The 17,821-nt window shown below is 48.1% G+C and overlaps 1 protein-coding gene across 3 annotated transcripts in view; it reads right to left on the reverse strand.

Annotated features, from left to right (window-relative positions):
- CCDC50 (coiled-coil domain containing 50) overlaps positions 1-17,425 on the reverse strand; it is a 43,015-nt gene extending 25,590 nt beyond the window's left edge. The window contains exon 1 of one of the 3 annotated variants that reach the window (XM_014254397.2): positions 17,223-17,425. In XM_014254397.2, coding sequence (XP_014109872.2) covers positions 17,223-17,271 — 49 coding nt within the window. In that variant the 5' untranslated portion in view covers positions 17,272-17,425. Of the gene's footprint in view, positions 1-14,648; positions 14,814-17,222 lie in introns of those variants that run through there. The other 2 variants (XM_005524976.3, XM_014254398.2) reach the window with 2 other exon arrangements.
- Positions 17,426-17,821: the final 396 nt, after the last annotated feature.

A 17,821-nucleotide genomic window follows, 5' to 3' on the forward strand; every position in this document is an offset into this window, starting at 1 on the left:
ATGGCTCTCACTGCAAGGCATTTCCACCAGCTCAGGTATTATTTTCAATTGTTTCTTGTAAGCTTTACTGATTTAAAGTGCAGATGCTGGATTTGCACCTAGAACCCAGATATGGGATCAACAACAGCATTATTGGCAGGGAGAAGTAGAGCTTCTTCAAAAGATGCTGAAAATGACCTTGAGAAAAGTGAAATCTGAAACAGATTAACTCCCTTTAGCACCAGTTTAAAAGCAGAAGATTTTTGCCAATGCCTATCACTTTCCCACCTTAACTTTTACAGGAATGCTCTACTTGCATTGTAGAAAAACACCACAGTGTATTTTTAACTTGTTATGATATGCAGCAGGGCAACAAAACACAAGCCACATACATACTGGGACAGGGACAGACACACAGCATCAGGCTCAGCCTTTTGGTGGCAGGTTCACATCAGCTTCTCAGTGAACCCACGACAGACAGTGACCTGTCTCACACACCTGCCAGACCTGGCATTTCTGCCTGCTTCAAGAGAAGTTTAAGGCAGTGGCACCAAAAATTTACACTAGAGAGGTCTGTCACTTATTTTTCCCTCAATGTGACAAGCTAAGAAGCTTAACAGCACCCACAGAGGGGAATATCTCCCACTTGAAACACATCACAAAACAGAGAACTACAAGGTGCTTCTAAAGCCACAGAGGGAAGTACAAACTCCTCCTGCTGCACTCCACTGGCAAAACCTCTGGGGAAGACCAAGATTTCTCTTTAGCAGAGCGCAGGTACAGCCTAAAAGATTAACTGAAAATAATCCCAAAACCCCCAGCATGCATCAAAAGTACAAGGGGAATTTATGAGGATTCTATTTGTGAAAGGGTTCAGTCAGAAAAGATAAAACATTTCCATCACCACAAAGGAAATGAGAAAGTAGCTGCATTTTCCTGAGCCACAATCCCACAAGACTTCCCTTCTCTCACAGATGTACATGCCCCGCTAGAGAAGTATCAAGACATTACTCAACACCCAGGTATCCTCAAAAAATATGTGCAAGAGTTTCTAGTAGTCTGTACCAAGAGATCAGATAATACTTTACCATTACTTTATTCAATGCTATTTTTGGTCCAGTCTGCATTGAAAGGTGTTTTCAGATGACAAAATCTCCTAACAGCCAGAGCAACACTTCAGGGAAGGACAGTGACATGCAGCAGGGTGGAGATGAGGACAAAGGTTAGTTGTATGATCCCACAGTGGCCCACTTTAAGCACGAACAAATCTGGATGGTGTAATTAAGGTTTTGTTGTTGCTTTTTTTTCATTGCAACTTCTTTTAAAAAAGGAAAGATGATATGAAACTCAATAGCATTGAAATGCTTCCAGTGGCCATTTCCGTACAAAGAAAGAAACGTTGCCCTGAGCCACAGATCTGGAAAAGCCACAGCTGAGTCACAGGCAGCAGTGCTATTCACAGGTGACAAACCCAGAATGCTCAGTGGTCACCATCACATGCTTTTTACTGGACAGGGCAAGAGAATCTTGCCCTAGAGACTAATTCTGAGATCCCTAATACTACTTCAGCTTCCTGATTTTGGAACAACCACCTTCTGCTCACAAGAAGCATCATCTGGCTTGCTGGAAGGACACATCTAACTCAAGAGGTTTGAGCCTTACCATGAGTTCAGAGCTAATCAAAGACACCTCAGCACAGAGCCAGTCTGCTCAAATCTAGGGCTGACATTACTGCTATGTATTTAAGAAGCAGCACTTACTCTTGCCTGTTTAAAAACAACCAACCACAACAACAGAGAGAATGGGAGGATGGGAGGGAAGTGGTATTTTTAACTGCAATAGGTCTCTGAGCAAGTCCACAACACAGCTGCCTGAACAGCTGTACCAGTAAGACAAGGCAGGCAGCACAGGAGCAAGGATGAATATTTCAGAGCTACACATTTTTCTTTGCATAGGGATCACTGCTGCAAGAAATGCTTATAAAAGTACATCCTAGCCCTTCCCAAAACCATCCTGCACAGGCTCATACACTGTTCTGATCCCTGTGGTATGCAAGAGCTCTGTCTTGTTAGTCAGTCACGGTGCTATCAGTGCTGGTGGGTGCTTTCTCCAGCCTCCCCAGAGACATACGCATGGGACATGAGAGGACTTTAGCTTTAGTTTTGTTTTTTTGGTTTTTTACTTCATTCTACTCACACCCAGACACACTTCTCTGCTTGGAAAAATACATGTTACAGAAACATGTTTGGCACATGGGTGAGAAAGCGGGAAGGTCATGGTAGGACATTGATCCTTGTATTCTGATAGTCTTGCACCAACCCCAGAACCTCATCTGTATCACTGAGCTTTATTCCTACAATACAGCAATGATTGTTTAACGTTTTTGGATTTACAGGCCACTAAAGACTTCCTAAAGAAAGCATGTGCTCAAAATAAAAAGGCTAAATCCATACAAACTCGTGTTCCATAAACAGGCCTGCTTCTTCTAGATGCTCCTCCAGAGAAGTGCTGGAAGTTGTCCATGGTTCTCCAAACAAACAAGCAAAACAAGCTCCTCAAATTCTCAGCTCTGACAGGCTACAGCTGAAAGCTGCTGGATGTCACAGACATAAAGCAGGGACAAAGGCTCCTGTTTAGATTGTTTTGAAGTTCAGTGCCAGGAATAAGAAGCACATACAGGCCAGAGTATCACCTTCCCTGGTGCAGCATCCAGCTTCTGACCCAAAGGTGCCTAGGTCCAGTGCCATCTCCAACATGGCCACACAGTACCCAGACCTGAGGCTGTGCCCTGCCACCGCCTGTCCCACATCCACACGACACCGCAAAGTAAATGGGGACGCTGCCCTGGGATGAGCCACCAACTTGCAGGCTTCAACATGAATAAAGGGGCTGGGTCTTAAACCAGGTCCAGTACAGAGAGAGGGAAGCTGGACAGTTAGCACAGTATGCTAGTTAGTATGCACAGTTGAATGGACATGCACATGTATGGACAGTTAGTATGCACACTGGAAGCTCCTCAGTGTCTGGGTTCCCTGGTGTCCCCATCTCACAGAGGACACAGCATGGAACAGACTGGTAGGGCAGCAGCAAGCCTTGGGTTTGTCCACACATTTGGAATTATTTGAGCATTGCTGAAGAAGCCATTTGGCTGCACACACACTCCTGTTACAAACCCAAACAGACAGTTCGAGCACACAGCCCTCTCTTTGTGCTGCTGTGGCTGCTGGCAAGGCAGGCAGCACAAGACCTTTCGTCACTGTCAGAAACTTGGCTGGGCTGGCTGCCTCCAACTCATCTGAGCACATTATTCTCAAGTCCCATCAGCCTGAGAACAGCGTGCAAAGGAAGATGAGAACATCCCATTATGAAGACAACGAAGCACTGTCAGACAGCCATGTGGCAAGGCATGGGGATAGCTGCACCTCCCTAGCAGATTTTGGGCTGATGGCAGTGCAGAGCATTCCCTCACAACTAGACCCAGTACCCATGGCACCCAGCCAAGCATGACAGCAGCTGCAAGTGAGGCCAAGGATCCTTGAAGACTCACAATGAGACAACTATGAAATAATTGGAGATGTGGACTGGCTAAGCACAGTCTGAATTGAAGTTTCATCAGCACTAGTTCTCATTCCCTGCCCTATCTCAGCAGGGTACAGCACAACCATTACTAGGTATTATGTACACTGGGTTTGTGCTGAGAAATAGGATGGCCCCAATGAAAACAGACTCAATTTCTCCTCTCTGAAACACTTCGTATTTAAGGGACAAGAAATCCATTTCCTTGCTCCCTAACTGTATGTCTAAAAAATGAAAGGTGAGATTAATATTACCTTCACTGTTGCAAATTAACTTCCCATCCCTGGGCCCTGGCTGGGAGTGACCAGGCAGTCAAACAACAGCAGGGGTGCAATCAGAGCTACAACTGGCAAGTCCAGTGAAGCCTGAAACAGTCACACCAGGTTTACCATAGTCTGATTAAGCCAATCTGCCTTGGCATAGCAGGGAGCAGACCAGGAATACACTCTGGCACAGCTGTCAATAAAGAAATGCCTGCCCAGACACAGTGGTTGCTGTGTCCACCAGAGGTGCCAGCTGGGAGGATGAGGGCAGAAGCATCACCTTTAACAGTGATCCAAAATCCATGTACGGAAGAGGCTCACTTGCCAGCTCACTTGTCTTGAGGAATCCTCGAGAGCCTCTCTGCAAGCATCAAGCACAGGTCTTCTCCTCTGGTAGTTCTCACTGGAAATACGCCTTTTTGTGCATTGGTGCATCTGATGCTCTTGGAAGCAAGGCTGCAGCCCTGCCTTTATGGCAGAAAGTCCCTAGGTACAACAGCTCAGCAAAATTTCATGAAATAACCTCTTCCATTTTACATTCTGCCACCCACCTCACTAACTTTCTCCAGCATTACCTCAGCTCCACAGCTCAGCATTTCTGACACCCCAAACTGCTTCAAACAGATCAAGGTAACCACAAGAGAGGAGCAAAGGCAGCCTTAGATGTTGTTAGTGATAGTCAGGTGTGTGACAAAGAGGTAGGTAACACCCAAGAATGGGTGGTGTGGAACACACAGTCTCAGCAAGAGGTCAGCCCCCACTGCCTTTTCCAGAAAGGTTCACAGCAAAACACCGCCCTCACTTCTGCCTGAAGTCTTAGATCATGTTTTGACATCCACTGCAGGTCCCAAGGGCCCCCATGGTTCACAAGGCCCACATAACATGTCCAGGATACAGGCCAGTTCAATGACCCAGGGACCACAGGGACCCATGCATGTTCCAAGCATTTCCTTTTGGGTCTTAAAAACCATCTCTTTCTCCCCACCCCCTCCACTCCCTGCATTTTCCGTCAGCACTGTGCGCTGGGTAATTCACAAAATAAACTAGGTGTGAGTCATACGCAGTTTAGAGCATCTGCAGTTTTCAAGTTCTAATCTGAAGGACAGGAGGGAGAGGAAAGACAAAAGTAACATGAAAAAGCAGTATCATCAGTTAAAAAGTCATTTTTAGGGCCTACAGAGCTGATAAATTAATGCCAAGCAGCAAATTCAGCCTTTTACAAGCCAGCAGTCGCAGAAGGATGCCTGAGTTATGTAGATTCCTGCAGATTAGAAAGCAGGTTGGGATCTCTTAGAGACTCTTACCAGTAGGGACTGGTCAGGCCACTCCAAGCCAGGTAAATCTCCAAAACCTGCAATTTCCTTGAAACAAAGCCAACCTGACCCAGCTGGAGGTGAGAGGCTGCCCTGAGGGCAGCTTTCAGATAAAACATGCAAGTGGGACTTTTCCTTCCCAGACCCACCAAAGCTGCTCTGTGAGATACATGGCCCAGCCTCACAATTCCCATTTCTGCCCTGCCTCTCCCGTCACACCAGGACATACCCAAGCTCCTGCTACTACACATGGGTGCTGACAGAGACTGGCTAGGACACGTCTGGCTGCTGCAGTTACACAGATGACATTCCTAGGGCCTTGCTCACCAGGCCCCATCACGCCACGGAAATCAGAAAATCATCCAGGGAGAAGGTGGATCCCCCCCAGACAGAGGGCAGGTCTGGGCAGCATGAGAACTGGAACAATTTCTGCTTCTCAGCCACAGCACCAGAGCATCACACATAGCTGAGAGTTACAAGGCATCACAAGGAGCCTGAGTGACTCCATGGGGAACCAAACTCAGAGGTCTGAAAGTGTAAACATGCAAAATAATAATTAAAAATAAATAAATCACCAAACAACCATGGTTTTTCTAACAGCAGTCTTGGCCTGGAAGCTAAGAACATCTTGGGATTTGGGAAGGAGGTTATCCTCTCTGCTCTAAGCTAAATGCCTTGAGGTCAAGGCCATGAGATCTTTGAGCTCTGTCTGCACCATTCTCCAACATTAAGCTCTCATTCGCCTAACAATGCTTTAAAAAGGAACACTGTATGCATTTTGGAATCAAACCCACAGGACGTCATTTTATTTTTTAACCTGCCTTGGGACAGAAATCATCAACATTCACGAAGTGCCTTCTCCAAGGCTACTAGTTTGGTAATCTCACTTCTGTAAGGAAGCCTGTACACTGTACCAGAGACCAGTCCTAAAGCTGAGAGAGTATCTGCTGAACACCTCAAAGCAGAAGGTGACGTGCTTGCAGTGTAAACAGCTGGAAGCTGGAGATACTCAAGATAGTGAAAAAATAGCACAAGGCACCTCAAAAGGTTATCCTTTGAGCAAGCCTTAGCCACAAAATTTGATAAGATTTATCATTCTTCTTTTTTATAGAAGGCTGCCATGTTTTTCATCACTGGATAATTCCACCCTACCTGGTTTCAAATACAATGTTTCTAAATAATAACTAGTCTTCTTATTCCCAAAGCTTAAAACACAACCCTTAGGTCAAGAATATTAAAGACCATCTCTTTGACGAGTTGGAATATTTCAATCACAAAATCCTAGAATAACTTGGGTTGAAAAAAACATTAAGTCATCAAGTACAACCACTGACCCGGCACTGCCAAGCTCCCCACTAAAGCATGTACACTCCTTACTGCCACATGTACACATCTTTTTAATATCTCCTAGAATGGTGACCCAAATACTCTCCTGTTTCGATCACTGGCCATCCTTACGCTGAAGACTTTTTTTTCTAACATCCAGTATAAACTTCCCCTGACAGAACTTGGCCAATTCCTCTTAGCCATCACTTGGTACTTGGAAGAAGAGGCCATGACCACCTGGCTGCAACCTCCTGCCAGGGACTTGTAGAGAGCAATAAGGTCTTCCTTGAGCCTCCTCTCCTCCAGGCTAAACACCCCCAGCTCCTCAAGGACTTGTGCTTCAGACCCTTCCCAGCTTCACTGCCTTTCTCTGGACTCACTCAGCACCTCAGTGTCTGTGTTGTAGTGAGAGGCCCAGAACCGAGCACAGGATATGAAGTGTGGCCTCACCAGTGCCCAGTACAGGTGATGGTCACTGGCCACACTATTGCTGATCCAGGTCAGGATGGCACTGGCCTTACTGGCCACCTGGGCACACACTGGCTCATATTTAGCAGGCTGCCAACCAGCACCCCCAGGTCCTTTTCCACTGGGCAGTTTTCCAGACACTTGGTGCCAAGACTTCGAGATGTACCTAAAAACAGCACTGATCCTTAAGAAGTAATGACACCCATGCTTTGAAAATCCACCCTTTTCAGCCATGTCCAGTTGGGCCCCCAGACACAGAGTAACCTGAGTAACAAGAACTGTCCAATACTCCCAAGTCCTACTGCACACATTGCTGTTACAGTTGCTGCTTTCTATTGCAGAGGCTCACCGCACAGAATATATTAATACTTTAAAGCAGAGAGCAGATAGATAATACGATATGTGTTAATGTCTGCAAGTCATTACCTGCCAGGCTTAGAACACTCATCTCTGTAGAAATTTATTGATTGCCCCAGTGTACATCTACCTGTCCAGGACTGCCTACACCCAAAAGAGCACCAGTGAGCTCAGCCACTGCACTGCAGACCCACCAATAACACCCAGGTGGACAACTATAAAAACTTCAAGCTAGGTATACTTGTCAGGGATGGCTTGGCTGGTTTGACAGCATTGTCAAATAGCAGACCTCAGGCAGCCAAACACCTCACTCACAGCACCTGAGATGTAACTGAGTCTGTATATGGAAGAAGATAATCTCAATCATCAGCAAGAACAAAAGCTGTTTGTGTAGTTCATCCTCACCAGCATTTCACACAGCTTCAGTTGACTCAGCTAATACCACATGTGCAAAAGGAACAACCAGCCAGAAAGGCAGGGAGAAGTTTTCCTAGAAGTTAGTTTTAACCACTGCCTCCCAACATGGACCACAGCAAAACAAACAACACTTGACTCCAACAGCTGTGCTTCGCCCTCATTTAGCCCAAAGGCAAACTATCACGAACATCACTAGAGAGCAGGGCAGGAGCTGCCTTCATCAGGAGGGGTCAAAATCCCTGGCCCAGACAGGCCCCATGAGCATCACTGTAGCTCTAAGACATGCCTTCAGCTGTGCCCCATAGATCACAGGATACCCCTTTTCTGGAAGGTTTTCTGGTTTCTTTTGCAGACAGAATGTCACAGCACCTTTAGCTTTAAGCTAAGCACCACTCCTTTAAATTGGTGTAAGGGAGGGGGAATAGCAAAACAGTCTCTTAGCAAGTGCAACTCAAAACAGCCACCCACTCAGAAAACTGCTGGGGAATGGAGCTTGAATCTCAAGAGATTTGTACTGTATGTACACTCCCTTACCCCACACCCATCTCAAATGACGATCACTGTATTCTGTTGCTTTATCTGTTTAATTCAGCTTTTATTTCAGAATTTTAGCCAATTTTACACCACACAAAACTTTCAGGACACACTGAGTTTCCCAGATAGCCAAAACTTTCATTCTCTGATGAATGCACAGCTAAACCCCTTGCTCAGTTCAGCAGTTTCTCTGCAGAGAGCTGGCAGGCCCACCGTGGTTCACAGTGGCTTTCAGGAGCCATGACACCCTGGATTGAAGATACTTCACCAGCATTTCTCAGCCCTGAGGCTGTGGTGAATAACCTCACACAGCAGCTCCAAAGAGGCAGCTGGGAGCAGAGATAATGAAAAGTGTCAGCTCTCACAGGGTTGTCCTTCTGCTCAATCCTGAAAGATAATGTAGCAAAAGACAAGGGAGACAGAATGCAAAAAGGAAGGTTTGAATGCCCCTCTGGTACAACTTCATGCCCTGACTCAGTTTGGTGACTGCTTACAAAAGGTTGACTGCTGGAAACCTCACACCCACACAGAAGCTGCCAAGTGCCAAAAAAAGGATCAAGTTCCTCTCTAAACCCCACAGCGTGGTTTTACATGACAGTGACCTGCAGTTGTACAGAGAAACAAGAACCGCTGGAAAAAACAAGCAGAATCAAGAGTCTCCAGAGATGCCACTTTCTCTTCAGACTTGGGATGACTAGAGCCAACCCTGAGACTGCTCCATGCTCTGGTAGCTAAACCAGCTAAACCAGAGCTGCAGCTGAAAGGACACACCAGACTGTCAGTGCACATTTAAACCAGGTTTTATTCCTCCAGATCAGATACCAAGAGAAGTAAAGTTCCAGCAGGATGGGCCTCTGGGCAGCCTCCCGGCCTTGATGGAAACCCTGCCAGATGCTGCATTTGAAGCTGAAGGTATCTGAACTAATCCTGCAATCAGCTCCAATTCTTGCACAGATTCCCATCAGCTTCCTTTTCCCTAGAAAGGTGGCTGCTAGGATGCAAGCAAAGACAGCTGTCTGCCACCCATTCAGCTGCTGCCAGCACTGTAAAGCTGCTCTGCAAGAACAACTATCCTCTACCTAACTGAGGTTGTTGGTTTGTTTCAAAACCCTTCTCCTTTGCTTTGCAAGCTCCTCACAGGTACTCTCCCCTCTCCTCCCTTGTTTCCTGTGTTTAAGTTCCCCAGGTTTATTAGTCAGCTCTGGGAAACACAAAGTACCAAAGCTGGCCCCAGATCAGTCAAAATTCCACATCCATCTACAAGTCACAAATCAGTAAAGCTGCAGCACTAACAATACATGTCCCCTTTCCTGTCACAGCCTTGTGTTGGCACACTGCCATGAATGCAACTACAGATTTAAAACACTGGCATACAAGGGTAAGAATAAGTCCCTGGCTTCTGAGGCCAGACGGACGGGGAGGCAGAGCTCCCTGCATCATTCTGAAGCAAACTGTTTTATGGCATCTGAGCCCACAGCTCATATGCATTGTAAAGCATGAGGAAGAAGCAGGCTGGAGCCTTTTCTCTTCTCTGAGTGCACTAAATGGACTTACAGGTCAGTAAAGGTATATTTTTTTTTGCTTTGGGAATTTTATCACCTTCAGGTGGATATTGCATACCCACAGCTTCTTAAAGGGACAAAGTAAAAAAAGAACAGTTAAATCAGGACCAAGTTAAATTCACCTGTTACCCAGCCAGAGTTGATGCTGTGGGCAATGCCAGCTGCCTGGAATACCAGGTAACTGAGCACTGAGCTTTTTCCACCTTGCACCAGGGATGTGCAGAATCCAGGCAGGGCTGAGCAGCCCTAGCCAAGGACTCAGTCCTTCCAGCACTCAATTAAGGTCAGGAGAGCCCAGCCTCTTCCCAGCATCAACTTTCTTCAGAAACCTGGCACCAACCAGATGGCCTGAAGGAGAGCACAGCCCTGCAAACGGCAGAGCTCTCTGCCTGCCATGAAAACAGCACCCTGGTGGCTTGGAAAATTCCCAGGCCTTCTCCATGCTGTGCTCCACCACATCACCTGCCAAAGGCTCCAGGAGCTGCTGGTGAATTTAGGACATAAATCCTTCCCATCTCAACAGCCAGCACCCCAGTAATAAACTAACACCAGAGCAGAGGGAGAAGCCATTTCTTTGCACCAGGATACTACAAGTAATGCTTGCTGAATCCAGAACAGATAGATATAATAAGCTTCTTTTGCAGTGCAAAGTCACTGATGTGCAGAGGTGGAGAAGCTTTCCATTCACACCAGGGGAGGCTGCCCTGAGCCAGACCAGCATTACCCCAACCCATGTGCCAAGTCAGTGGCAACAGTCCCTCTGTGAGGAGCATTTCCAGCCAGAGCACGCTCCAGCCTCTTGTCCTGTCTGGATGTAAAGAACCAATGCAACACATACAATGCAGAAAGGAATTAAAACCCCTGCCTTCTCACTGCCAGAAAATGTTGTTGTTTGCATAAACTTCCTTCCTCCCTTTTGCCCCATTACTTCTCATGTCACTCCTGTCAGTGTCCTTATGGAATGTCTGTGTCTCAGTGTTTTCAAATATTTCCTCACTTATGTCCTTTCCCTCTTTGTCATCACTTACTGAACACCGCATACTAAGCCCACAAAGCATTTCCCCTTAGAGCTGACTCTAGCTACCAAGTTCTGGTTCAGCAAAAGGGCTCAGGAAAGGATGAACTAAAATGCACATAGGAACTCAGTTTTACTCCACATGGCTTATTACACCTCTTCTGAAAAGAGAAGTGAAAAAAAGTGACTCACTTACAAATCCACTTTGACTTTCTGTCCTCAAGAGCACCTAATGCAGGGCAGAACTACCAAGAGTACACAAACCAAACCTCTACCAACCCAGGCCAAAGAAAAAATTTCACCATTTTAGTTTGGCTGACAGACCATTGTGGTGGTGACATCGTGGGTTGGTGTGCAATTAAAATAATCATCAGTTGAGCTTCAGGAGCCTGACACAAAAAAATATGGGCAGGTGAATATGGGCTGTGCTAGGCTCTGAGTAGGTTTTCATCTACATATTTCTCCCCAGGAAGAGTAACACTTCTGGCAAGCACAATTCACAGCATGCCTGGGGTTACCAGGTAAATTTCATGAGCACTAAGGCCTAACTGATCCCCTTCACCCAAGACAAGGTTCACAACATCACTGCCCCGTACCCCTTACACAGACAGCTTGATGCTGCACTCTCCTGTTCTCTTTCCAGCCCTGCCAGAAGTCTCTCCCAGCAGCCGTACAGTGTCAAGGCCACACTACACTCAGCGAGCTGTGTGGTATCTTTTCAAGTACTGAGAAAGAAAACAGCAGGAAGGCTCCAATTTCTACCTCTTAAAAAGGAAGTATGAATGAAGTGCCAAGGGACCTTCACGAAGTCCTATACATGTTCTGTGAAAAAGCCAGTGCTGTAAGGTGAACAGAGAGCATCACTGACACATGTTAGCCTCCAGGGAGACAGCAGCTTTCCCAGTGGAAATGTCCAGCAAACATGCCCTTTGCTCCCTGCAATGCAGCCAACCAGCAGCAGAACAGCAGCTGTCATTATCACCTTCTTGGAGAACAGCTGAAGGTCAAGCCAGCAGCAAGTGTCACACTAGAAAATGGACCCAAAGCTTCTCAAGTTTTAAGGCAGTTTCATCAACAGACCAACCTCCTTCCTCAGTCCTTCAGCCTTCAAACCAGCACTACACACAAGCAGCAGTGAAGGAGCAGGATGCCAAAGAGCTGGGGACACTCTGGAAAGGGGAGAAGGAAGCAGGCAGGGGACTTGTTGCTCTGCCTTCTAAATCAGTCCATTCATGTGAACTGGATGACTCTGAGCAAGAAAAAGAAAGCTTATTCCAGCAAAACAGAAGTTTCACACAGCCCCAAGGCATATCCCATTGTTTTTCCAAGTGGAGTTTTTCTTGCAGCAGAAACAGCAGAACTGGCCTTTCCTGCTCCTTGCAGCCATCTCAAACTCCTGCCTGGCATCCTCTGACACTTCCCATGGCCACAGGAAATGAAGGATTAAACAGAGGCCTGTGGTGACCGTAAACACACCGCTCAGATGGGAACAGTACTCAGAATGGGTGATGGATGATGCCACAATGTATTGTAAACAGCAGAAAACCCTCCGCAGATATCCCTCTATCTATCCCCAGGAATCAGTGCAAAAATATGCTGTGTCCCCTCCTATCCCCATCCAAAAATCTGCCAGAAGCCAAGGAAACATCTCTGCAAAAAGCATCAACAGGAGTCTTGGAGTGTCTTTCTGCCAAAGTCTGCTTTTCGAGCAATCTTTTTGCCTCAGTACAACCTCCACAGCAGCTCACAGAAGACAAGTGTTAAGGATTTAGGGATGGGAGGAGGCAGACCTGCTTGCTCAGTTGCCTTTCAGAGCCAAGAGCATGAAATATGCTAATCCTGCCCATCTCTGCCAAGTACTGCAGACCCAAAACCACTGAATGCATAATAAAACTTATACCCAGCTTTAACCAGAAGAAAAATGTGTGCCACAGCCTCAGCTACTGAATTCATGCATGTTGGAAAAACAGATCTCCTATTACCCAGAAGAGCTGAATATGAACCAGTGACCTGTATCTATGTCCCATCACTCTCCACCTCCCCACTGCCCTCAAGCCATCCATCTTGCCTGAATTTCTCAGTGCCCTTAAACAAGGAAGTCACAAAGCAGAAAATCATGATGCTGCAAGGAAAAATCCCAGCTGGAGCCAAAGGGCATGGGGAAGGTGGCTTCACAATGACCCACCTGACCCTCAGCTGCTCTCAAAATTGTTGTCGTGATTATACTAATCCAGTTAAAGGCCAATGCTTCCTTCAGATGAATATAGCTGACAGCCCATCCCTCAAAACCATTCCCCTGAAAAAACCCTAAGCAGAATCTTTCATCATCATACGTCATGCCAGCCATTCACACTTCCTCAATCCTCCTCCACCTCTGACAGACATCAAATTTATCTTGTCCACTGTCATATTGCTGAGCACAGACAGGCACCAAAGGCCTCATTATAAGTGAATAACCTCAGCCTGTTCCATGAGAGCCTGACACATTGCACACCAGAGCTCATCCCCCTCCCCAGTCACTTGGAGGGTCAGTAGCCAGGAGGTTTTTATTGCAGGAGTCTCAGCAAAGGTCATGTTAAGCTGCAGAGATCAGCAGAAAGGTCTGTAGCTGGGAGGAAAAGGAAGACAGATGGTAACAGAAAACTTCTATTCAGTTTATGCTAAGGTAAAAGAGAGCCAGCCAGACTGCCTGCCCCAGAGAACGCCTTGCCAAGACAGAAAATATTCAAGCTCTTCCTGATTCCCCAGGGTCGCAGTCAGAGCTGTATCTTTTATGACCACGTTTGGGATACTGGCCTCTCAGGCAGCAGATTACAACCAGCAGCATTTGAATTTATAGCTCAGGAGCTCCCAAAAGTCAAACCAGGTGCTTAACAAAGAGTAGAAAGCACAGTGTGAGCATTGTTGTGTCTCTCCAAGCACAGGTGCCACAATCACCCTTTGTCAAGGCTGGAGCTCTAGACAGCAGTGGCAGGGTCAATTCTAAGCATCGTCTCTGACATATCACCCTTGCATTTCTTTACGGTACTACTAAAAATAAAATTCAATAGAAACACTTTACCCACTGCAAAATTCCATAGTTCTCCAGAGCTGCACACTGCTGGGGCAGAGTTTACAGTCCCCCCTGCTGCCACCTCTCCTTTTTCTCTTCTCACAGAGGATTCAAACTGGCAGGAAGATGAGGAGCCCCTGGGAGAATGCCCAGACCTGGGGTTTTTTCTGTTGCTGCTAACCACTGATGGCTCTTGGAGACTGCAATGGATGAGGGAGTGAGCCTCAGCCTGAGCAGACAGGTATTCCCTTCACAAAGACGTTGCCTCAGACCTTTGGAAAGGCAACAGCAGACAGGACCACAGGTACATCCTCCAGAGAGGACTATGGTTTGCACCTCCCGTGCAGCTCAGCCTGCCTGCAGCCAGAAACGCCTCTCAAGTCCAAGGGCTCGCTCACAGCAGGCAGCCAAAAGAGGGTGGAGCCCTTCCCAAACACAGCTCCTCGTAATGCATCAGGTCACAGGAGATGAGAGGCAGTTAGAGATCAAGCAGAGCCCAAGACAGTTTCATTTGCTTTATTAAGTAGCTAATCAAAATAATGTTTCTAGGATGTTTTTATCACCAAAAGGCTCACAAATGAGACCTCTAGTAAAAAAGATCTACATACACAAAGCTGAGCGGTCTCCTGAGGCAGGTCAAAAGAGCAAACAGCAAAGGTTGCTTTGTGAAAAGCAAATATGTCACACACTTGGCAGATGAACAGAAATGCAGGCAGAGAAGCACAGGCCACAGATTGCAACTAACACCAAAACCTTCAACAAATAATTTACAAGAGGTTTACTCACCACAGAGGTTAGATCCACTCTATTACTCATGGAAAAATGGGTCTGTAACACCAGGCTGCAGCAGCAAGGTGTAGTTTATGCTACGAGAAGTGTGTTTTGAAGGTATATTTTACACCAGTAAACTCCTGCACACAAAATAAACTGGATCAGCTGAAGCAGTTTTCAATAGCAAAATGCCATCCACATCAGGCCTTCAGCTGATATAAATGCTTTTGGAGATAATAGAGGAAAGCAAACAGAAGCAGCAAGACTTGCTGCAGCACCTAGCTACAGTTATCAGATTTTCACTGCTATCGCTGCACTAAAATCATCCCACTTTTAGAAAAGCTTTTGAGATCACTCCAGAAGAGGAGGATGACACTGTCTCTCAGCAGCCCTGGCTACCTACAGACAGGGAGAATCTGGACACAACACCTCCTCTCCCAAAGCACAGCTGGTGAAGAACAAAGTACTCAAACCAGAACACTGTTCTTCATTGTTAATGAATGACTAAACCGACCTTTACCCCAAACAAAGAAAGGGAATTCTTTTTCCAGAAAGATCAACAGTGATTTCTCTATCAGGAACAATAAATATTTCCCTCAGTACGGCAGGCAATGCATTTCTTTCCTTGGCTGGCATTGACACAGAGCACGAAAAGACCTAATCCAAAGCATAGCTCAGTCTCAACGCTTTCCAAAACAAAAAGAAGTGATGCCATTAAACTAAAAGCGTGACACATGCCTGAGGCTTTGCAGAACATGGCTCAAACCTCATCTACTTTGCACGTTGCTCTGGGACACTACTTTAATCCCATTGCTATCAAGTAACAACAGATCATAGTAACAGGACACTCCTGAAGCTTAATCCACACTATACCATAGGTGCAAATTTCCCATGGACTGGTTAAGTTACACTTTAACACTGTAAATGTACTTTCATACAGCATGTAAATGACCTTTGCTCAGTCCAGTTAGCTCAATTCAAAAAATTAATAAAGGCAAATCAAATCCAGCCTACTTAAATTGTGAATATGAGCATCTACACAGGGATTTAATTCACTTTAATCAACCCACTGGAAAGGTTAATTGGATTCATTTTCTTGAGTAACCAACCATGTGTGGACAGACTCTAAGGATGAGATGTTGACCACGCTAAAATGGCCAACAACAGCTTTGCTTCATAGGAGGAACATTAACCCCTAAAAAGTCAGTTTCAGCTTTTGTTCCAGTAACACTAAGTGAAGCATTAAAGGATGACAGAAGGACAAAAGGAACGCCCATCTGCCTGCACAGAAATAGTTTTCTACTCTCGGACAGCTAAATCATCAAATTCACAATTGCAATTTTGTAAGAATTGAAATTTGAAAAAAAAATTACCATTGGCAAGGGAAACAATTTTAAGGAAGTTTGTTTTCTTTTAGGCAGGAAACCATTGTTCTCCATTACTAGAGAGTAAAACTAAACTAACTTGATTATGACGGAGCTTCTACTGGTTTATACCACAAATCACTGTCAGAAAGAACAACCCATCTCCTACAAAGCTAAAATCAAAGCAGCTCCGGGGCACATTTAATTCAGCTCAAAGGCGCACGTGTGAGGCAGACACTGTGCTAACTGTGCCAGCAGGGAAGCCGAGGCCAGCCCGGCCTCGGTGAATCAGAAGGTGAATCCGGGCTCTGAGTACAGGCCAAGCCAGCGGGACCCCTGAAAGCGAGGGGGGCACGGGGTCTGCGGGGCGAGAGCGGCTGCTTGGCGCTCCCAAGCTCAATGCAGGCCAGTCTCCATAAAAACCGGTAGGAGTAATTGTTTACAACCAGGGCCTCAAGATCACCAGTAGCCCTCCAATCGCCAAATCTCTGTATATTCACAGTTCCGCTCCCATTTTTCCAACGGCCCGAGCGGAGCCTGCGAACCCGGCCGAGCCGTAACTGCGAGAGACGGACAGACAGACAGACAGAGAGACATCACTCCTCGTCCATCTCCCGCAGGGTGTCCCGGCTGCCTCATCCCCCGCGGGAGCGCAGCCCCGGCCGGCGCCCCCAGCCCGGCTGCCCGGGCGCGGCGGGGGGAGCGCGGCGGAGGCGCTGGCGGCCTCGGCCCCGGCGCAGACAAAGGGCTGCGCCCTCCCCCAGCGCCGCTCCTCGTCTTCTCCCGGGGAGAAGCGGCGCTGCCAGCCCGGCCCCCGCCGCTCGCCCGGGGAGGGAAGCCGGGAGCGGGGCCAGCAGAGCGGCCACGGTTCTCCGTCCAAGGACTGCGGTTCTCTGCCCATCGACTGCCGCTGCTTCGCCGCCGGCCTCCCCCTCTCGTCCCCTCCCGCCACCCGCCGGACACCCCGCAGCGGCGCCGGGACAGCCCCGCCAGCGCCGAGAGCCCCGGTGCCAGGGCCGGAGCACGGAGCGCCCCGTCCCCTCCCGCTGACCCGGCTCCCCGCCAGCGCCGCGAACCGCCGCGGCGCCTGGAAATTGTAAAATGATAACGTTTAAAAAAAAAACCACCCCAAGCCAACTGTTTCTCCCCTGCCTCGCTCCCATTTGCCCCACACCGCCCCGTCCCGTCCAGCGCCCCCTCCTCCCCGCGCCGGGGTGAGCCGCACCTTCCTTGACTCTGGGCAGCTTGGAGTGGTCGATGCCGATGCCGGCCATGGCCGGGCCCGCGCCCCGCTGAGGGCAGCCCGGCTGAGGGCAGCGCGGCGGTGCCGCCCGGGCCCCGCACCACAAAGTTGGGAGCGGATGGAGCCGGCGCGGCCCGGCCGTACGGCGCGGGAGAGCGGACAGAAAGCGGCGGGCGGGGCGGAGCGGGGCCGCCTCGCCGCCCCTCGCCCCCCTTCCGGGAGGCGGACGGGGGCGTCCCGGGCTGCTTCCCCCTCCCCTTCCCTGGCGGGGCTCGGGTACCAGCTCAGCGGGACGGGCAGCTTCCGAGGACAGTTATTTATAAATCTTGGGGATTTTTTTTCTTTTTTAAATTATTGTTTTATTATTTGGCGGGGAGCAGGGGAGTTGTGTTGTGGCTGCTTTGAGGCCGCGGCGGGAGATCCTCGGCCACCGCCGGGGCGGCTGTCGGACCGCTCGGACAGCTCCGCTCCCCCGGCGCTCTCGTCTACCGGCTCCGGCTGCCTCTGTCCCTTCATCCCCAAACCATCCCATCCCTGTGCTCGCTCTGGGAAAAGCGGACGTGTCCCGGTGGAGCCGCAGA

This window comes from Pseudopodoces humilis, chromosome 11 (genome assembly GCF_049639895.1).
Source record: "Pseudopodoces humilis isolate 2021_Gansu_Grassland_sample_001 chromosome 11, ASM4963989v1, whole genome shotgun sequence".
Classification (NCBI taxonomy): Eukaryota; Metazoa; Chordata; class Aves; order Passeriformes; family Paridae; genus Pseudopodoces; species Pseudopodoces humilis.